Source organism: Epinephelus lanceolatus, chromosome 19, assembly GCF_041903045.1.
Source record: "Epinephelus lanceolatus isolate andai-2023 chromosome 19, ASM4190304v1, whole genome shotgun sequence".
In the NCBI taxonomy this organism is placed as follows: domain Eukaryota; kingdom Metazoa; phylum Chordata; class Actinopteri; order Perciformes; family Serranidae; genus Epinephelus; species Epinephelus lanceolatus.
Window position 1 is genome coordinate 27,695,714 of NC_135752.1, and position 23,788 is coordinate 27,719,501.

General features: G+C 37.0%; 1 protein-coding gene and 1 pseudogene across 2 annotated transcripts in view; one reads left to right on the forward strand and one right to left on the reverse strand.

Annotated features, from left to right (window-relative positions):
- The window catches only part of LOC117269689 (uncharacterized), an 88,364-nt gene extending 78,851 nt beyond the window's left edge, over positions 1–9,513 (forward strand). Inside the window, exons 15-25 of the mRNA XM_078162363.1 lie at positions 587–734; positions 825–929; positions 1,324–1,476; positions 1,581–1,748; positions 1,964–2,137; positions 2,830–2,919; positions 3,048–3,131; positions 3,668–3,786; positions 5,108–5,216; positions 5,819–5,982; positions 7,412–9,513. Coding sequence (XP_078018489.1) covers positions 587–734; positions 825–929; positions 1,324–1,476; positions 1,581–1,748; positions 1,964–2,137; positions 2,830–2,919; positions 3,048–3,131; positions 3,668–3,786; positions 5,108–5,216; positions 5,819–5,982; positions 7,412–7,526 — 1,429 coding nt within the window. The 3' untranslated portion in view covers positions 7,527–9,513. The remainder of the gene's footprint in view (positions 1–586; positions 735–824; positions 930–1,323; positions 1,477–1,580; positions 1,749–1,963; positions 2,138–2,829; positions 2,920–3,047; positions 3,132–3,667; positions 3,787–5,107; positions 5,217–5,818; positions 5,983–7,411) is intronic.
- LOC117269690 (uncharacterized) lies at positions 5,841–23,650 on the reverse strand (annotated as a pseudogene). The gene is made up of 8 exons (XR_013488163.1): positions 23,403–23,650; positions 23,143–23,294; positions 21,270–21,474; positions 18,583–19,578; positions 16,905–16,974; positions 16,398–16,563; positions 15,340–15,486; positions 5,841–5,971 (listed from the first exon to the last, which is right to left on the reverse strand). The product of XR_013488163.1 is annotated as an uncharacterized LOC117269690 (transcript).
- Between the last annotated feature and the right edge of the window lie 138 nt (positions 23,651–23,788).

Sequence of the window (23,788 nt, forward strand, 5' to 3'; positions counted from 1 at the left end):
GCTGCAGTAAAAATGACTGAAGGGAGATGAACAGACTGACTACTTTATTTTAATTGATAAAACTGTTGACAAAGCTGTCTTTTGGGGTCATGCTTTGCAGTTGAAAAAGGTTAGTAAATTGCAATATTTGGCAATATATTTTATCACAATACCCAGCATATCGCAACAGGTTTAAAATCAAACTCATTTTGTATCTTGACTCATGTATTGTGATGATATGGTATCGTGGGGCCTCTGATGATTCCCACCCCTCGAGTACAACATTGATTTTTTTTTAGATGGACTGTTTTGTGGGTGGATAAAATGTGTTTTGCTGCCGCCCCACCCACAGCAGTGCATTGTTTCGTTTCTGTGGCGTTACTCCCGTCTTTACTGGCCCTCTCAAGTTAAAATTTGAATCATTTTACACTTGCAACCACACCCCTTAGGGATGTCATAGTGTTCTGACTCCACCCTCAGTACACTTCTGCTTCACTGATGCGAGGTAGCTAAACTCCTCTTGTTCTTTGGCTTCACTTCTCTCTGTCATCTCAGTGAAAACCTTGAGTTTGACACATCGCAGTCTGATAAGTGTCTCCCTGTGAAGGTTTGAGATGCGCGGCCTGCTGGTGAACAACGAGGACCTGCTGAGGACCAACACTCAGCTGAACAACGAGATGAAGAGGATGAGAGAGCAGATGATAGAGATGGAGAGAGAGAACCAGGCGATGGGGGAGAGATGCAGAGAGATGGAGGTGTGAGCAGATAGATGGCAGGATGGAATGAGTAGTACCACACTTATCCATGTGTTTGAATGACTGATTCCTTTTTTTTGCACCTTGCAGATTGAGGTGAAGGAAGCCCGGGACATGATGGTGGAGGCCAACACTCAGGAATACGCCTTCAATTTTCTCCAGCAGTCTCTCAAGAACAAGATCCAGGATGCTGAGGTACACTTCGGAAATTAAACTCTGTTGCACTGATGAATTTACATAATAAACAAGCATATGCTGCCTGGTTTTTGAAGATTACAGTCGATGCAGAAATATGACATGTTTGAAAACTATGCATCACCAAAACATCCAGCTAAGAAAAACATATTTATATGGAAATCAACTACTGCACATATAAAACTCAGTGATAATCTATAGACAATTTACTGAACTCAGCAATAGGTCTGTTTTATTAATCTGCATGAGAATGCAGTTATGAGCATGGTGTCCAAACCTCTTCCTTATTGGTGCGTTCAGGTGTTGAGAGTTGACATATGAGAGTTATCTGACAGTAAGACACACACACATTCTATGAGGAATCTGAGCTCTGAACTGTGTGTTTGTTTTTCAGGACAACCTGGAGAAGCAGACGCAGCACGCCCAGACTCTGTCTGAGAAGCTGTGGCTGGCAGAGAGACAGCTGGAGGAGCTGGAGGTGGACAGAGACACCAGAGACAAGAGGACATCTGAGATGAACGCAACCATCCTCAGACTGGAGACAGAGGTACAGAGAAATTTGACATGTACAGGGAACCTTCCCAAAAGTTATTAGCAGAAACAAACCAGATGTTTGTATGTACCTATTAATGTGTTTCTGTGTGTCTCCAGCTTGGTGAAGCCGTGCAGGCATCCACACAGGCTTCAGCAGAGCTGAATCTGCACCAGAAGCTGCGTGAAGACAGCCAGATGAGAGTGGAGGAGCTGGAGGAGTCTCTGCTGGAGAAGGAGCAGGAGCTGCAGAAAATGCAGCTCCTCGTCAACAGACTGCAGGGAGAGGTACGTTCATTTGTCCAACACTAATACATATTATCATTTCATACTAACATCAGCCAGTTAACATGCAGGTCATGTATTATAGTTAGGTTTTATGTTTTTGTATAAATGAAACAAAGTCAAAAGATAAAAAGTTGCTGCTTTTTAATTATAAATGAGAACACCTTTGGTTTAAATGCACCCTCAGGATCTGTGTGTTTTTGCACGTGTGTGTGCAGGTCTCCGGTAAGCTGATTGATAAGGAGCGGACGCTGGAAGAGGAGATCCAGCTGAGAGAGAGGATACAGCTACAGTGTAAACAGGCTGAAAGGATGGTGGACGACCTCCAGATGGAGCTGCAGAGCACCAACCAGACCAAAGAGGACCTGGCCAAACAAGTCAAACAGGCTCAGGTACTGATTTAAATCATTCAGTCGCAAAAAAAAGTGCATTAATATAACATAAAATCCATATGCAACTTCAAAGCACATAAAAGACACTTCTTGTGATGCCCCCCGTCTGGGTAGCAGTTAGCACACTGCTGCTATTAATAAAGCAAATATTACTTAGTCACATCCATGTTGGTTGTCACCTTTGCTTCTCCTCCTGGGATGAAATGTTACTGGGTTCAGCTTATTGTTGGTTTGTTTGAAAAAAAAAAATTATGGAGTATTACCAGACTTCAACACAGAAATATATGTTAGTATCAACCTGTATGGGATTTTAGAGCGCTAACCAAGCCGAGCACTGAATCCTTGAGGTGAACTCTGCTCATTCCCATCTGTAGCTCAAACAGTATCCACAGCATGTTTGCCTACGTGACCTAATGATTCAGAGATGTCCACTTGAATTAATCAGTCATGCAAACCATCAGTGTTGGGGTTAATGAGGTATTAATTATGCAAATCCTGTTTAGCAATCAGCGTGCTAATTCCATAATCCCAAATATTCATCATGTCGCTATTTCTGAAGATACTTAATCTGTCCCGTTTCTCAATAACCTGAATGTGTTGTGCTGACGAGACAACAGACAGCTGACCTCAGATAAGAGGCTGCCTGAAAAATGTTTGGATGATGACATTTTTTTTAACTCTTCTTCTTTCAGGAGAAGATGATCGACATGGAGAGCGACCTGGAGGAGCTGCATGACAGCGAGCAAAGATGGGCTGCCAAACACAAGAGAGCTATCGAACAGGTAAACACAGTGGGAACAGTTAACTGATATTATTTTGTCCTGTACAGGACTGTAAGAAGTCCAACATCCATTTTTTCCATCTGACTTCATTCGGCTGGATATTAAGATATTTGTGTGTTTACTGTCAGACCGAGCAGCTGCAGCTGAAGTTGCTCCAGGAGAAAGACCTGAACGACCAGCTGGAAAGTGAGAAGGCCTCCATGGAGAGACAGGTACTGAGTGTGCTTCTTTTTTTAGTCTACATCTAACACAATACCTGTCTCCAATGCTGTATTTCAGTCTTATTAGACCTGTAAAGAACTGATAAAACACTTTAATAGTAATAAAAAAAATAATTTAAAAATAATAATAAAAAATAAAATAAATGGATCCCTTAAATTTAACTTACATTACAAAGTGTACAAATCGACTTGTCAGTGTTCTCCAGTGGAAGAACAGTGTAATAGAAATGGTGTTGATAAACTCTTCTTTGGCATTTATTCTTTCTTGTCACTTATTGGCAGGTATTTCTGTGGTAGCCTAATGTAGACCCAAAATATTTGCCCTGTTTCCCAGTCACTTTGTAATGATGACACAGATGCAGCATTTCCAAGGGTTAGAGTTACAGTTTGAATATTGATGATAACTATAAGTCAAAAATCAGGATTAAAAGGTTTATTTTTTTCATCATGAACAATAGAAGAACAAAAACAAAGCGAGCAACGAGCTTCTAATATCTTATCTAATTAGCATGTCTCTCTGTCTATAGCTGCGTGAGATGCGTCTGGAGGTGGAGGAGCTTCAAAGCTCCAGAGTGCAGGAGGATGTTGTCTCCAGGGCGGAAAGCAAAGTCAAAGAGCTGGAGAACATCCTGAGGACCGAGGAGAGGTCAGTCACATGGCTTTCAAACAAACCCCTGATACAACTTCGCCAGCAGTGTATCAGTATGAAGGAGGATTAGGGCCGTGTTAAAGAATTAATAAATAAATCTTAGATTTCGAGAATAGTCTTACATCTACTGTCACCCCCAACATTGTTTGTACACACTAGGTTGCTTTTTATACCGTGTTACCTGACTTTCCAGTCCTAAAATTCAAGTACAGTCTTGTATTATTTTGACTTCATTCTCATAGGTTTATGACTTTACTCTCGTAAGTTTATGACTTTACTCTCATAGGTTTATGACTTTATTCTCATAGGTTTATGACTTTATTCTCGTAGATTTATGACTTTACTCTCGTAGGTTTATGACTTTACTCTCGTAGATTTATGACTTTACTCTCATAGGTTTATGACTTTACTCTCGTAGATTTATGACTTTATTCTCGTAGATTTACGACTTTACTCTCATAGATTTATGACTTTATTCTCGTAGATTTAACACTTTATTCTCGTAGATTTACGACTTTACTCTCATAGGTATATGACTTTATTCTTGTAGATTTACGACTTTACTCTCATAGGTATATGACTTTATTCTTGTAGATTTACGACTTTACTCTCGTAGGTTTATGACTTTACTCTCGTAGGTTTATGACTTTACTCTCATAGGTTTATGACTTTATTCTCGTAGGTTTACGACTTTATTCTCGTGGATTTTCCAATTTATTCTCATAGGTTTACGACTTTATTCTCACGGATTTAAGACTTTATTTTCAAGTTTTAAGATTTTGTTCTTTATGACCTTAATCCTTCATCATATTATCAGAAAGTGTATTTTGTCATAGGGTTCTTTTTTAAAAAGAAAACTGAAAGACTAAAACATGTTCCTGAGGCTTTTTGTCTGTATTCTAAAATTACTCTCACACCTGTAGTTCAGATTATTTAGTCTGGACCCAGTCGTGCAGGCAGCTCATTTATTGAACAGCTTTGGTGATTGTATCGTTAGCTCTACAGGGACCCATGCGGAGAAACACACTCAGGTTATGTGCTGATTTATCTCCTCTGATGATTTTAGGATTTAGGAATATTAGGATTATTATTATTATTCACTGCACCTGGACCTCATGTGATTAATAGGCATGGACAGGTAGAAATGATACAAAAAAGAGGCCCCTTGCATCGTACTGTTTTGGGAGGATAGTACCTGTGTGGTCCCTGCATCTCAGTTTTTAATCAGGAAAGGAAAGTTAACTATTATGTAACCATAACAATATAACCAAACATGCAGATACACAGGTATGTGCTAATGTGTTTGTGATGTGTTTAGGAACAAGTCTGTTCTGACAAACACCATCAGTAAACTGGAGAGGAGGATCAACGATCTGACCGATCAGATGGAGGAGGAGCACAGGATAGCTACTGAGCAGAAAGACCTGGTAACACTGTCACGCACACGCACACACTACTAGGGTTGTCAGATACTAGAATTCCTAACTTCAATTCAATACCATGAAAACATTGACATTGGATACCACAAGGACACAACATTGAGGGCACTGAAGCTTAGACTTTTATTAAATATAAATATAACAAGGCTATAACATGACAATGACTTTTCCTTTCTTGGTTAGTAGCAGAGAACAGCAGAATGACTGAAGTAAACGAACAAAATCTACATTTTTTACATTTACAAAAATAAAATTCTTCTTGGGGTAGTGAACACATTGTAAGGCCTCTGAGATTATCACACATACCAAAGGCAAGAAAGTGCAAGTAAAAAAACAGAACTTCAAGACAAACCCAAATGGAGGTAATAACTATTTTTATAGGCTATAACAGTACTTGCAAATTATTATATTTAACCAGAGCAAATGAGATGAGAGATTAAACTTTCTTAGTATCCCCGAATTAATTTAGTTTTGCAGGGAGGCATTAACACACAGGTCACAGCACTGAGGTCAGTGAACAGCAGCAGTCATCAGTCAAGGTCAAGTGCTGTCTATCCAAACTAAACGTGGCTCTCTGATTGGTCCTGCAGATCACCCAGAGGATGCGCTCTCTGAAGCGTCAGTTGAACGAGGCAGAGGAGGAGGCGAGCAGGAGAGAGGCACAGTACCGCCACACCCAGAGAGAGCTGGCAGAGGAGAGGGAGACGAACAGCCGGCTGCAGAGGCAGCTGCTCGACCAGCACCTGCAGACAAAGTACGCACAAACACATGCACTCATATTTGTTGTGGAATTTTGTAGATTTTCTCTTGGTAACACCTGCCAACCACTCTGAAATGTGTGTTTTCTGTAGCCATGCAGATTAGTTTCCACTACATTAAAGGCACAAATACATGTCAGGGTTCAACCGTTTTTTTTTTCCACTTGCCCGGTCGGGCAAGTTGGTCAGATCTACTTGCCCAAAGACTGCAGTTATTATTATGTTATGTAATCTTTATTCACACTGTATTTATTAATTAAAACAACACATGTCATGTATTGTAACTTAATTCCTACACAAAAATGACAGTCTCAGGGCTTAAAGTGAAAAATTTGTCTATCGTTCTCCATCTATAATTTTGCGTCCTACTTGAGCCATGCCCACCTCTATTTATTTTTCACCCCTCTCTCCAGTTCTGCTGTATTAACACCAGGTTTAATATATTTTGCTTCCATCTCTCTGCCCTGCTCTACTGTACTTCAACGCTACTTAGCTCTCTCTCTACTCTACCAGTAGACTACCACATCCACCTGTTGCACAAAACGCACACAGCAGTGTTTCCCCTAGGATGGAGTTGTAGCAGCGGAGGTGAAGCACACACATGAAAAATAATTTTCACATGCGTGAAACTTTTTTGTATGCTTGCAAAGCACAGCCTGCTGGGATGTTTCTATGTATCTACTGGCACCAGAAGGGCTCTTTAGGACTAAGTATACACAGTACATTTGTGCACAGTAAGATGTGTCAAGATTTAGGAACAAACAATTTTTTTGAATATAACAAATGTAAAAAGTCACATGACATGCTACTGTTTTATGCTGTGACCTATTTAAGTGCTGGAAGTTGTTATTTATGTGACAACGCCTGAATGCAACACAAGCTCAGCACGAGTGCTGTGCGAGCAGCTGTTTGTCTGTGCGTAACAGCACCCTGTTGATGGTTATTTACACAGTGTCCATAACAATAAGTTTGTCAGCTGACAAACTGCACTGGGCTCAGGGTCAGGTTTGGTCAGGAAAATGCAGCCTGAGCCGCTCTAGCGTGCTCACCTGTGTGTGTGGCAGAACTCCGCTGTGTGCGATACAGAGAGCAGAGGAGAATTGTTAACGCATGACCATGTAGAGACAGACATGACACGATGACATAACACCATAAATAGTATATTGTTATGTTATTATATGAAGCGTCCGTCGCGCAAAATAATATCAATGGGGGCTGTGGGCAGGACATTGTTACAGTGTGTGCCTGTGACTTCAGACAGAGAGACCGCTGCATCAGAGCCGAAGGAGCACGTTTTAAAATGAGTTGTTAGTTTACATGCCCAACCTTGAGTTTTACTTGCCCCGGGCAATCCTTATTGTTGAGCCCTGCATATACAGTCTTTCACAGTTTCAGTATTTTGATGGCACGATGTCTCTCTAACAGGCGTAAGGAGACTCTGACCATCCGCCAGACTCTGGATAACCTGAAGTTGGACCTGAGTGTTGACGACGAAGACGAAGATTATCAGCTGCCACAAACAAACGTCTCCAAAGTCTGAACCCTCACACTCCACACGCCATGCTACATCTCTACAATGACTTAGTGTATGGTGGCATTTTCTAAACCTGCCCCCACGTTATCACAGTAAGAGGCAGGAGACTAAATTCATTCTTCCAAAAAAGGGAAAGGATAAGCTGCATTTGACGAAACCCACAAGTCCACTGGGATCCTTTATTTACCACTGTTGTGTTATGTGAAATTTCCTAGAGTTTGTCATGGAAAGAACCATGTAATCAAGTACTAATAATACGTAATGTGTTGAATTATACTGTTTAAACTTGTACACCAATTTGAAATAATTGCATAATTAGCTTAGCTCTTATTCAAAGGAAATGTTTCTTTACAGGAAACTTCTCAGTAAAATGTTAGGAAATTAGAGACCTGACATATTTATCGCCCTCCCCTGACGACTAGCAGGAATTACAACCATTTACAGTGCAGAGCGAAGCTCCTGGTGGGCTCACAGCCTCACTGTCAGTGTGACAGACACAAAGATTAGCCTGTCAACAATGAAGTGAAATGCCTGTTTCCTGCTTTTCTATTACACAGAATATTTAACAGAATAATTGTCTACTTGTTTGCCAAAGGAACTAGGTGCAGAGAGATGCTGACAAACATAAAGGGAAAACTCACTAGTGGACAGTGAGGGGAAAAAGTGCCTTTAAAGAACTTTAAACAGCCTGAAGTACATTTTGGAGTGTGGAAGCTTCAAGGTCTTTAAGTGAGTGCACTCTTATGACTCTGACAGGACTCATTTAGATTTGTTTTTTTTTAATTAATATAAAGTTATCTGGTGGAGCTTTGCTGATTTTTCTTTCACACAGAGGGATTATCCATGTTAGAGGCTGTTGAGTTTACTATGTTTTACACATTCACCTGCAGTATTTGGACATATTTCATGGTGGTTGACACATAACTGCAGAGGAGGGATCTCCGGATGTGACACGCAGAAACAATTAAGAGATTATTTATATTGAACAATTTTTTTTAATGTTTTTATCATCTGAAGATTGCTAATTCTGTATTTGTAATTGTTTGTGGGGCAAAACGTATGATTTTAGAGAATGAAATGTATGATTTTTTTTAAGTTCAGTTTCAGGTATTTTAGGGGTTCTGCTGCTGTATTAATGTAATGTACTGTGCCTTCCACTTACAGTATCTGTTTGTGAGATAAGATTTAAGGGGTAGGATTTTTAGTGTCAGTGAAGATGACCAAAAAAGCACACTTTACACTTGTTATCCAGATTGAATCAAACCACACAAAAAATTACTGAATATAGTTTCTATATCTTTAAAAGTGAATCAACTGAGAGGTTTCAACTATCAAAAGAAACATAAATGTCTAAATATATTTTAGATCTAAGATGTGTGTTAATGCAGTAAGTGGAAGAGGCAAAAAAGAATAAAATAATAGATTGTGTTAAAAAATGTAAAAATGTGTAAAATGTTCTCTGTGCTCTTATTTTGGAGGGGACAACTATGTGCAAAGAAAAAAAAAACAAGGCTGGGTTGTTAAATTCAAATCAGTAGAAAATGATTCAAGATTAGTCCATTAATACTTTAATTTGACCCACTTCCTGCTTCTGATTGTGAGTAAACTGATCCCAGCCCTGTTCTAACAATTCTTTGTATGTGTAAGGCTAATATTCAGATACTGTTTGGATTCTCTGTTATGTTTACATTTGTTGGTGTATTTTGCTTTTTTGGAAACAGGATCATACATTACATGAAAGAGTTTGATTTTTCAGCTGATGGGAATGTGTGCTACACATGACTAGTGTTTGTTTTTGTAGGTTTGTCATTCTCATGACAAAGGCAACGGTGTCTACGGATGTGTAAAAAGGAATAGATTTCATTGACTTATTTTTGTAACTGAACTTCACATTCTACTGGTTCTGCTGTTCTCAGGTATTTATTTTTCACATTGTCTGTTTGGTGAGAAGTTTCTTTGTACGAAATAAAAATAAATTCTTCTCCACTGTGAATTTTGGGTGTTGGTGTATTTCTTTATTATGTATTGTGATATTTCAATGGTTTTTTTGTATTTATTTCTAGCATGCTTTACTATGATGATAATTTGGAACGGCAAATTTTTGACTTTTTTTCCATGATTTGGAACGACATACTATACTATGACATTTTTTTCATGATTTGGAACGACATACTATACTATGACTTTTTTCATGATTTGGAATGACATACTATACACTATGACTTTTTTCATGATTTGGGATGACAAACTATACTATGACTTTTTTCCATGATTTGGAAAGACATGCTATACTATGACTTTTTTTCATGATTTGGAACGACATGCTATACTATGACTTTTTTTTCATGATTTGGAACGACATACTATACTATGACTTTTTTTCATGATTTGGAACGACATACTATACTATGACATTTTTTCATGATTTTGGACGACATACTATACTATGACTTTTTTTCATGATTTGGGACAACATGCTATACTATGACTTCTTTCATGATTTGGAACGACATGCTATACTATGACTTTTTTCATCATTTGGAACGACATACTATACTATGACTTTTTCATGATTTGGGATGACATGCTATACTATGACTTTTTTTCATGATTTGGAACAACATACTATACTATGACTTTTTTTCATGATTTGGAATGACATACTATACTATGACTGTTTCATGATTTGGGACGACAAACTATACTATGACTTTTTTTCATGATTTGGGACAACATGCTATACTATGACTTTTTTTTCATGATTTGGAATGACATACTATACTATGACTTTTTTTCATGATTTGGAACGACATACTATACTATGACTTTTTTTCATCATTTGGAACAACATACTATGACTTTTTTTCATGATTTGGAACGACATACTATACTATGACTTTTTTCCATGATTTGGGACAACATGCTATACTATGACTTTTTTTCATGATTTGGAACAACATACTATACTATGACTTTTTTTCATGATTTGGAACGACATACTATGACTTTTTTTCATGATTTGGGACGACATACTATACTATGACTTTTCTTCATGATTTGGAACAACATACTATATTACGACTTGTTCATGATTTTGGACCACATACTATACTATGACTTTTTTTCATGATTTGGAATGACATGCTATACTATGTCTTTTTCTTGATTTGGGACGACATACTATACTATGACTTTTTTTCATCATTTGGGACGACATGCTATACTATGTCTTTTTCTTGATTTGGGATGACATGCTATACTATGACTTTTTTTCATCATTTGGAACAACATACTATGACTTTTTTTCATGATTTGGAACGACATACTATACTATGACTTTTTTCCATGATTTGGGATGACATACTATGACTTTTTTTCATGATTTGGGACGACATACTATACTATGACGTTTTTTTCATGATTTGGAACAACATGCTATACTATGACTTTTTTTCATGATTTGGGACGACATACTATACTATGACTTTTTTTCATGATTTGGGACGACATGCTATACTATGACTTTTTTTTCATGATTTGGAAAGACATGCTATACTATGAATTTTTTTCATGATTTGGAAAGACATGCTATACTATGAATTTTTTTTCATGATTTGGAACAACATACTATACTATGACATTTTTTCATGATTTGGAACAACATACTATACTATGACTTTTTTTTCATGATTTGGAACGACATACTATACTATGACTTTTTTTCATGATTTGGGACGACATACTATACTATGACTTTTTTTTCATGATTTGGAACAACATACTATACTATGACTTTTTTTCATGATTTGGAACAACATACTATACTATGACATTTTTTCATGATTTGGAACAACATACTCTGACTTTTTTTCATGATTTGGAACGACATACTATACTATGACCATTTTTCATGATTTGGAACGACATACTATACTATGACTTTTTTTCATGATTTGGAACAACATACTATACTATGAATTTTTTTCATGATTTGGAACGACATGCTATACTATGAATTTTTTTTCATGATTTGGAACAACATACTATACTATGACTTTTTTTTCATGATTTGGAACAAGATACTATACTATGACTTTTTTTCATGATTTGGAAAGACATGCTATACTATGAATTTTTTTTCATGATTTGGAACAACATACTATACTATGACTTTTTTCATGATTTGGAACGACATACTATACTATGACTTTTTTTCATGATTTGGGACGACAAACTATACTATGACTTTTTTTCATGATTTGGAAAGACATGCTATACTATGACTTTTTTTCATGATTTGGAACGACATGCTATACTATGACTTTTTTTCATGATTTGGGACAACATGCTATACTATGACTTCTTTCATGATTTGGAACGACATGCTATACAATGACTTTTTTCATCATTTGGAACGACATACTATACTATGACTTTTTCATGATTTGGGATGATATGCTATACTATGACTTTTTTTCATGATTTGGGACAACATGCTATACTATGACTTTTTTCATCATTTGGAACGACATACTATACTATGACTTTTTCATGATTTGGGATGACATGCTATACTATGACTTTTTTTCATGATTTGGAACGACATACTATACTATGACTGTTTCATGATTTGGGACGACAAACTATACTATGACTTTTTTTCATGATTTGGGACAACATGCTATACTATGACTTTTTTTTCATGATTTGGAACGACATGCTATGCTATGACTTTTTTTTCATGATTTGGAATGACATACTATACTATGACTTTTTTCATGATTTGGAATGACATACTATACTATGACTTTTTTCATGATTTGGGATGACAAACTATACTATGACTTTTTTCCATGATTTGGGACGACATGCTATACTATGACTTTTTTTCATGATTTGGAACGACATGCTATACTATGACTTTTTTTTCATGATTTGGAACGACATACTATACTATGACTTTTTTTTCATGATTTGGAACGACATACTATACTATGACATTTTTTCATGATTTTGGACGACATACTATACTATGACTTTTTTTCATGATTTGGGACAACATGCTATACTATGACTTCTTTCATGATTTGGAACGACATGCTATACTATGACTTTTTTTCATGATTTGGAACAACATACTATACTATGACTTTTTTTCATGATTTGGAATGACATACTATACTATGACTGTTTCATGATTTGGGACGACAAACTATACTATGACTTTTTTTCATGATTTGGGACAACATGCTATACTATGACTTTTTTTCATGATTTGGAACGACATGCTATACTATGACTTTTTTTTCATGATTTGGAATGACATACTATACTATGACTTTTTTTCATCATTTGGAACGACATACTATACTATGACTTTTTTTCATCATTTGGAACAACATACTATGACTTTTTTTCATGATTTGGGACAACATGCTATACTATGACTTTTTTTCATGATTTGGAACAACATACTATACTATGACTTTTTTTCATGATTTGGAACGACATACTATACTATGACATTTTTTCATGATTTGGGACGACATACTATACTACCACTTTTTTTTCATGATTTGGAACAACATACTATACTATGACTTTTTTTCATGATTTGGAACGACATACTATGACTTTTTTTCATGATTTGGGACGACATACTATACTATGACTTTTCTTCATGATTTGGAACAACATACTACATTACGACTTTTGTTCATGATTTTGGACCACATACTATACTATGACTTTTTTTCATGATTTGGAATGACATGCTATACTATGTCTTTTTCTTGATTTGGGACGACATACTATACTATACTATGACTTTTTTTCATCATTTGGGACGACATGCTATACTATGTCTTTTTCTTGATTTGGGATGACATGCTATACTATGACTTTTTTCCATGATTTGGGATGACATACTATGACTTTTTTTCATGATTTGGGACAACATACTATACTATGACTTTTTTTCATGATTTGGAACAACATACTATACTATGACTTTTTTTCATGATTTGGAACAACATGCTATACTATGACTTTTTTTCATGATTTGGGACGACATACTATACTATGACTGTTTTTTCATGATTTGGGACAACATGCTATACTATGACTTTTTTTTCATGATTTGGAAAGACATGCTATACTATAAATTTTTTTCATGATTTGGAACGACATGCTATACTATGAATTTTTTTTCATGATTTGGAACAACATACTATACTATGACTTTTTTTTCATGATTTGGAACAACATACTATACTATGACTTTTTTTCATGATTTGGAAAGACATACTATACTATGAATTTTTTTTCATCATTTGGAACAACATACTATGACTTTTTTTCATGATTTGGAACGACATACTATACTATGACTTTTTTCCATGATTTGGGATGACATACTATACTATGACTTTTTTCCATGATTTGGGACAACATGCTATACTATGACTTTTTTTTCATGATTTGGAACAACATACTATACTATGACTTTTTTTTCATGATTTGGAACAACATACTATACTATGACTTTTTTTTCATGATTTGGAACGACATACTATGTCTTTTTTTCATGATTTGGAACGACATGCTATACTATGACTTTTTTTCATGATTTGGGACGACATACTATACTATGACTTTTTTTTCATGATTTGGAACAACATACTATACTATGACTTTTTTCATGATTTGGAACAACATACTATACTATGACATTTTTTCATGATTTGGGACGACATACTATACTATGACTGTTTTTTCATGATTTGGGACGACATGCTATACTATGACTTTTTTTTCATGATTTGGAACAACATAGTATACTATGACTTTTTTTCATGATTTGGAAAGACATGCTATACTATGATTTTTTTTTTCATGATTTGGAACAACATACTATACTATGACTTTTTTTTCATGATTTGGAACAACATACTATACTATGATTTTTTTTCATGATTTGGGACAACATGCTATACTATGAATTTTTTTTTCATGATTTGGAACAACATACTATGACTTTTTTTCATCATTTGGAACAACATACTATACTATGACCGTTTTTCATGATTTGGAACGACATACTATACTATGACATTTTTTCATGATTTGGGATGACATACTATACTATGACTTTTTTTCATGATTTGGAACGACATACTATACTATGACTTTTTTTCATGATTTGGGACGACATGCTATACTATGTCTTTTTCTTGATTTGGGACGACATGCTATACTATGACATTTTTTCATGATTTGGGACGACATCCTATATTCTATGACTTTTTTTCATGATTTGGGACGACATGCTATACTATGACTTTTTTTCATGATTTTGGACGACATACTATACTATGACATTTTTTCATGATTTGGGACGACATGCATATACTATGCCTTTTTTCATCATTTGGGACAACATACTATACTGTGACGCTTTTTTCATGGGTTTTGATAACATACTATACTATAACTTTTCATCACGTTTTTTTATAGCACACTATACTTATGGCTTTTTCATCACATTTTTTATGTCATCATTTACACTGACTTTTTTTAATCATACTTTTATTTCTTAATATGCTATGACTTATTAACATGGTTATCATGGCATACTATAATATGACTTTTTGTCATTGTGTTCCTAACCCTTTTTTATTTCTATTTTTATGGCATACTATGACTAATTTTTTTTTTTTTGGGGCATGTTTTTTATGCCATACTATACTATGACTTTTTTTAATCATTTTTATTTCCCAAAGTATTATGGAGTGGACTGATGTACATTAAGTAAGATTACATTTGTGGCAGAGGGTTCAAAAATGTCTACATGAAGATCCACTCAAGGTCCATTAGTTTCCTCGTGAGGGTGCACACGTGAGAATTCATACCTCCACGCTGCTTCTTTGCCTTGGAACCTTTCTCTGGATTAATGCCCACAAAGCATCTGAAAAATTTTTTAAAAAACAAAAACAAAAAAACAGTACATTAGGTTTGCATGTTTGCTTGTGCAAAGTGTGATAGTGACTATACCATTTAAGTCAGGCATGACCAAAGTCTAACCAGAGGGCCAATATTAGCCCATGGGCTGATTTTAAATAGCCTGTGGTTTGCTATTCAAAAAATGCAAAACATAATACAGGTTATTCAAGCAAGTTAAATTTGCATTTTTTTCCATTCGCCTTACAGTGGCAACACTATCATACAGTTTGTAGACATGCACCAAGTAGGAACTACATACAAGGAGCTAATGTATTTTCATAAACAGATGGCGAATAAGCAAATGACTGGTTAACCAGCAGCAGACATTTCCTGCTAGGTACTAGACATGGCCACAGCAAAGAAGCATTAGGTCGACAGCGAGGGCCACCACTTTCAGGGCCGGTGTAAAAGTTGCTTTTTTTTTTCACTGAGAAATGAAACGGTTTGCGTTTGTCTCATTTGTATGTGTGTGAACCCATATCATGGAAGAAGCACTTGGCCCCCAGGTTTTTTCCCATTATCTAATCTGGCCTCCATTAGAAAGTTTGGACACCCCTGGTTTAAGTGATGTTGCTGTAAAATTGTGGCACACAAGTGTATTACTGTATCAGTTTTTCATTCATTTAGTTGGACAGTTATTGAGAGTTGACTTGGGTAAAATCTGGCAACTATCAAGAATAAGAACTATGACTTTTAGTTGACTGTGATTTACTTTGTCAAAGACAGCCCTCGCACATCTTCCGAAACATCATTTAGTAAATACTATCAATAACATATCACCCAGGAAAATCTGAGTGTATTGTGGTCTTAAAAACATGGATCCTGTCAAAGCCTACAAGCAAGTAGCACTTTGTGTCTTGCTGCGTTTTACGGTACCTTTGGATGAACTCGAGGGTGCACGAGGCCTCCTCAGGATACTGCAGGTTGAAGTTGTAGTAACTAACGAAGAGAGCAGCGATCCCATTGACAAAGTTGGCTTGTGGTCCCATGACCACTTGGCCTTCGATTGAAAGCATCCAGGCCCTTGGCTTCATCACCTCACCTGAGACAAACATAATAAAGATTCAGCTGGTTTTCTTTCCTGTTGCAGTGTTTTGGGGCAAAGTGGTTTCATATTATCCCAATATATCAACACAGGATTTCTTTTAGGCTACATCAGGTTAATATAAGAGGAATTGTCTCTTTTTTTGATGGTACCGAAAGTGACACAATGTGATTTTAAAATCCTGTGCTATACCATATTACTCTGATACTAAGCCAAGCTTGTTTCTGTACTTTATTAGGGTTTAAACTATTTCCCCAGTAAGTACTGTAATGACTGGGGGAAAATATAAACTAACACAAACATCATGAAAGAAAAAGGAAGACATGCCTTTAACATACCTGATACAATCAACCGAGGGGTGCTGGGTAAGCTGAGGGTCCTCTGGATATCGGCAGCTGTGGCTGACGGCTGGAAAATAAGAGTTCAAGCATACCTTCAATTATTTCTTTGACTTAAAAAGTGGCCAGAAAGCATCTAATTAATTGAACATATAACTGTTATGCTAAATAGTCCTTATTGACGGCTTGTTAAACTAGAAAGTTCTGTGCTTATTTCACAAAATGTCCTCATTTCAAATTGGAAATCTTAGTAAGAGTGCTGCAGGGATCACACTGTTTTGTGGGCTAACATGGAAGTTAGCACTGATCTGGTTCCCTTGTCAAAAAGACCATAGGATTTTGAATGACTGTAGAAAATAAGACATTTGGCAAATAAGAGTTTATGATGTTTACAAGTTTTGTTCAGCAAGATAATCTTGCAAATTATGATTTGTGAAGCGTGAATGCAATCACCAGAAGTAAAAGCTAACATTAGGCTATAAACAAACCCTACGGTTGCAGGACTAACATCAAAACCACATGACATTCTGTAGTTTCATTAAGCCACGAAGCAATTGCCTATTTTAAGACGTGTAAAAGCTTCAAAATATATTTTATGTTGTGGAACAAAATGTGAAAGTCTCTTAAGCTTGTGTTAACCACAGACCTTATTTCAGGCATCTAACCGAGAACCCATTCAAAAAAAATCACTGACTTCAAGACAAGGAAACTGGGAGTGGTAAAACGCTAACTCATTCCTGGGTTTAAGGACTCATTCCTGCAGCACTTTTAAAATACAATATTTCAATGCTATCATAAATATCACATTGTGTGTATAGAAAACAAAGTCTGCAAGTAAGCAATGGGGATAGAATTAGGCCCTGATCACACAGAAAGTCTTTTAGCAGCTGGAGGCGCCGTTTTTTTTAATTGTGTTTAATGAGAATGAAGCTTCTTGCTCGCGTGTACTTGCGTTGCGATGCACCTCATATTTCTGTGCTCTAAGCACCTGGCGTTTTTGCCAGAGCACTCTGAACTCCTCAAATTAAAAAAACTCAGAGCAGTAAAAAAAGCCTTTCATCATTTCATTTTTTCCCATTGTCCAATTGGATGATTTGAGAGGCGGGCCTTCTGTGGTGGTCACGACAACAAGTTTTACAGTTCGTAAACAGTGGAGGAGAAACTGGTGGTAGCTGTTGCTGGATACCCAGAGCTATACGGCCCAACAATAGACTGTAGGTTGTCACACTGCCCCTGAGTCATCCTAAAACATGCCTGGAAACAGCCATCATGGAGGCGAAGCTCCTGGACCAACTGGTGGTACTTCCCATGATCCAACCTCTTTTTTAGGGTCTCATGTACCCCCATAGGTCTCTGTTTCCCTGTGCCCAACAAACTATTAACTGACAGCCTCTCACCTTCAACCAGAGCTACAGCAAGTACCCTCTGCCTGAACATTTTAGGAACTAGACACTAATTACCGTCACGTAACTGAAATAAATAAACAATTGATAGATTACACTGGAAGGTTAGAATAAGGAGGTGAGTCCGTGGTTGCCTGGCAACAATAAAAAGGCACAGCTGCAGCAAGCATATTTTCACCAGTGGCATTCAATTCGCGTTCTGCAACCTGCAAAATGCTTTCTGTGTGATCGCGGCCTTAGTCTGCAAGAGGCCCAGCATTTGAGAGTGAACCTACGTCAGCCTGAACGATGTTCGCATCCCTTGCTTCTTTGAAGTAGGCCAGCAGGAGAAGTATAATGCACATGGCCTTGTCTTGACTTGTGTTTGGCTCATACTTAGCAAGGACCTCTTGAACTCCCACGTTCTTGTTGAGTTTGAGGCAGAACTTTAGGATTATATCGTCTTTTCGCTCTATGGCCTCTGGTAGCTTGGCGAGGATGGAGATGTCTGTCAGTTGAAGGAAATGGGAGAACATGCCCCTCTGAGTAAACAGATAAGGCCATTTTTTTTTACATCCAATATGGCGGGTGGAGGTATCATGTTTAGGTATCGGCGAAGTATTGCGTACGTTTTTTCAAGCAACTTCACTGCCTTTTCTGTCCCGTCCATTCCTTCCTCTGAGTGGAGGGTCACCATTGCCTCCTCATGTCCTCTAGTGTCACCTCCGTTTCCCCTGGTGGGAGGTTTAAAGGTTCCCACCTCACACAGCCGTACTGGTCCACTGGGCTTCTTGATAGTTTTTCTCCCTGGGACTTGGAACCTCTCTCTCGTCTCCGCCGTGCACATGTGCTGTTGCGGTTCTTGTACTCCACTCTTGCTTTTATTTGCATGAGGAGGGAGCTGCAGCCATCTCCCACAAACTCTCCATTTTGATCAACATCAGCGAAACTTCTCGGAAACTCTCTAATGATACCCCGAATTATATTATGGCAAACAGCTCTTGATGGATTGAGATCATGTTCACGCATCTGATCCACCACGACCTTTACCATCTGTCTTCTGTCTTGTGGTGATGGTCTTTTGAGACCAAGCACTGCTCTCTGGATCCCTGCTGGCATTCTGTCCCAGTCGACTCTGAAGTTGGTATGCCATGGTCTGCTGGGAAGAGCGGTTACAGACATTTCCTGCGTGCTTTGAATACTCAGGGTTGGGATGCTCAGGGTGAATGGGGAGTTCATGGAAAGGGGAAGGGAGGCAACAGCGTCTGAATTTGAGTTGACTGGGCTGTGTTCTGGGAGAAAAAACACACAGACATGAAATTAAACAAATAACACACATAATCACAGAGATAAGGGCAGACTAAATAGTAGGGGTGGGAATCACTGGGGAACTCACGATTTAATTACACTTATTCTATCCAATTATCAAATAATTCTTGATGTATCACAATTGTTTATTTAACATGTGAATTCTGATTATTTCTACCACAAAGTATAATTGTTACACTTTGTGTTTAAAATGTCAGTCAATAGGATTTATTCCAGTTAAAGTTGGAGGGTTTAAAAATTAGCATACAGTGCCAGAAAAAAACATTAATAACACAGAAACCTGCTCTAACTGTTAAATTATGGGCACTGATGCAGAACTGGAAGAAGGCAGGGCCATGATTTTAGTGATAATTATTTCTTCCACCCCTACTTACTAGTGAAAATAAATATATAAACCAATACATTTCATTTTTACTTTTTCAGAACCAAATAGAGTTTAGACATATGTAGCCTGTGTTATTTTAGAGCTTCCCTTTGTTTAAACGCAAGAAAAAAAATCAAGTAAATTGAATTTGATCCATCCTTATATCAAGAATGCAGTGTGCATGCAGTCATTAATGTGCACATATTCACATAATGTATCATACAGACCAATTCATTTTAATGTGTCTATTCTGTTGGTTTCAGTCATATATAATGTGTATATAATATTTTATTCAAATCATGACCCAAAGTATTCAAAATCTAATTGTGAGAGTCATGCAAATACCCAACCCTACTCAACAGCACTGTTGTGTAGGAACCTTTAACTAGCCTTTTAAATTTCTGAAGGACAAGTACAAAGGCAGAGGGAAAGCACTGGTGACTATAGATACTAAGGCTGGGTATCCCCACTGAGTTCTTAAATCGATCGATTCAATTTCAATTCACAGGTCAATCAGGTCCTGATTCAATATCGATTGGACTGGGGATATTTCAATTACAATAAAAAAAAAGAATAAATTCAGAACAGGATTTTATAACTAAATGTTCTTTCTTAAGCAGCAACGGTAATATTAAAACAGCAATGTCACACTATCAACACTATCTCACTGGAAACAAATCTAAAATGTCAATAAAGTAAATCATATTCCTGACATCACAACACTGAGTGAAGTTTAGAAAGAATAAAGAATCCGTCAGTAACAGTCCTCCTGTCCTCTCTGCTCCTCCCTCTGCTGCTGAGGAGAGTCACCGCCTGGGAAATTTGAAGATACGAGCCAAACTGTGCTAAACCGTAAAAAGTAAGCTAACTGTTACAGATAAAAGATCCGGTAACATCGGAGTTTCTCAATACTACAGTCGTTAATGAATAAGCGTCAGGGCCCATTTACTAAGGACAAAACTAAGAGGGTTAAAGCTTCACAAATCCATGGGGGAAAAACTTATATTAAAAGACTGATCGCAGATTTTAAAAATCGATATTGGGTCATTCATATGAAGATCAATTTGAATTGGATGAATCGATTATTTTAACCCAGCCATAATAGAGATATAATGAAGTGGTTTCTCACACACGGATTACGTCTAGTCCCAGATTAGGGATCAGTTAAATAGTCCAGTTCAGTTTGGGCATGTAAAAGGAAGAAATGAGAATTAATTCAAGCTCTGTTTTCTAATCTAAATAAACATCTACAGATAATTTATTACCCTGTTCATTATCATTCTGTTTCACCTTTATGCTTCCAGTCGTTCACAAGTTTTCGGCGCTGGAGTGGTGTGAGGTACTTCTCAAGATCATTCTCTTGGAGAAACTGCATGTCATTTTTACTCTCAATGCCAAGTTCCTCTAAGCTCTCCAGCAGAGAGGTCAACGTCTCATCAGTGAGGAACGGAAGAGATGATAAGACTGCATCTTGAATTTCCTGCCAATTCATTCTCTTAAAAAAAAAAAAAAAAAAAGGAACAATAATCATACACTTGTATGTCATATCTGTCAGAGACCTGAATATATATTTTTTTATTGTTACTAAAACCCTTAAGTGTAGCGATATATGTGCAGAGGATCATGGACAGTAAGGACGATATGTCAATAAATACTGTCATTTGATATGATGATTTATTGTGACTTAGTTTACGTTTAAAAAAATTTTTGATCAAACTTTTAGAGACAACACATATTGAAAAGGATATGATGTATTGGCTTCTTTATAAATGAAGACGAAGACAAGTATTTCCTGCTCCCCACATCTAGGGCTGTCGCAAATTAGTTAATCGAACAGTTTGATTAAAAAAAATTGTCTCCAGATTATTGCCATGAAGCTTCAAAATATTTTACTGGAAGCAATGCGCTCCAAAGTCTGCTGGAAACACAAAAGAAATGTGCATAGGGCCGGGCGATATGACATCAAATTAATATCAGGGTTAATTTAACATTTCCTCTTGTTTACAATTAATTTTTTTTAATTTTTGCCTGCACAGTTTACTGGGGTTTGTAGTGCAAAAATGTTCAACTATAAAAGCTGGGATATTTTTTCCTTATGAATGAGTGCATAATCTATCTTAGTGATTTTTAAAATAATTGAAGGAAACATGGACAGTGTCCCTCAACTGCACAGAGGTGTGCTTCTCTGAGACAAAGTAAACAAACATGTTGAACAATCATTAATTTAATTTTTCAAATTTGAAGTTCTTCACAACTGTTCCCAAGCAAAACAAGCATTCCCTTTTGGAACACTGTACCCCTCACTGTTACTCAATCAGCAGCCAGTGTATTTTTCTGACTCAAATTTTTAACTGGCCACAGATGCCCCAATTCTGTTATTATGGTCATTCACATTAAAACTCAGTCCATTTTTCTCTCTTGTTGACTTGGTGTCAACAGGTTGCCTACACTTAAGTACACCTGGAGAAGCCGGTGTCTTTCTGCAAGCATTTTGCACAAATGGTTTAAGTTGAGCAATATAATAGCACACTGCATAATGAATGTACATGTTACATGTTGAGCGAATGCTAGTAAGCTAGCCATGCACTTGCTGGCTTGCTCCCAGCTCTAAGGTATACTAGCAATTATTTTAGATTGTAATTTTTCTACATTTTGTTACACAGAATTAAATGTTTGCAGTTGCATAACACAATACTGATAATGGCTGTGCGTGTGCTGTTGATTTCCGCACCAGAACGGCTTCGTTAAATGTTTGTTCCACATGTTGTCATTGCAAGAAAACCTCATAATTCCGCTTTTGTGATTTGTCATATTTTGTTTGAGATAAAAACGTTTGTGTCTTTCACAGGAAAATAGAGTAAACTTATTGTTTTTCATTCCTAAATTGTTGATAAATTTGCATGACAGCCAAGGTAGTAAGTTTCATTTGAACACTGGGGGGGGGGGGGGGCATAAGAAACAGTGGACTGGGGGTCATCCACTAGAAAATTTCGAGCACCTGACACTCAGTTTCCTGCATTCTGGTTAATGGTATGCACAGATCTGTACCTTTTGTACATCATATTATGGTGTACATGTCTTATAAGTTCTGTGGTACTCCCATATCACACTACAAAGAATAAAGTATAAAGAGAGAACCAGAGTAAGACCAAGTTACACTCACCGTTACATGGACTGCCTCCTCTTCCTCTTTAATCTCCGGAGGCTCTGGCTCCTCTTGGTCCACACTGAAGTTCCTCTCCCCAATACAGAGCTGTTGGTCAGTGACGACCTCCTCCTCCTTACAGACATGTTGCTGTGGGAGCTCTGTGGGGACTGAGATCAAAAATAGGATACTACTGTGGTTAAAGAAAATACAGACATGACAGCAAGTAAATACAGATATGTATTTAAACTATTATAATCCCTGGGTAGTTTACATACCTGTCGCTTGTAACGTCATTTCAGGTTTCCAGCTTTCCAACAGTCTGCGCTGACAGTCGATTTCTTCTTCATACTCAACGATAGTTTTCTCAAAAACTCCGAATATTTCTTCAGCAGCAGCAGTTAGTCTCTCGTTAATAAACCCTCTCAAAAACTGAACTGAAGACATTGTTGTGTACTGACGAATATAATATTTTTCTGCGGTACGAGAAGTGTCCTGCTCCAACTGACTACTTCACCATATTCCAACAGCGAACGCTATCGGCGTGTTTTGTTTACTTCCGCTGACGTCAGAATTTTAAGTTCCGGCAGCGGAAGTGAATTAGCCGTTCGGTTATTTAAAGATTTTAAATAAATAAAAACATTTTAGCAGAGGTGAAATGGCT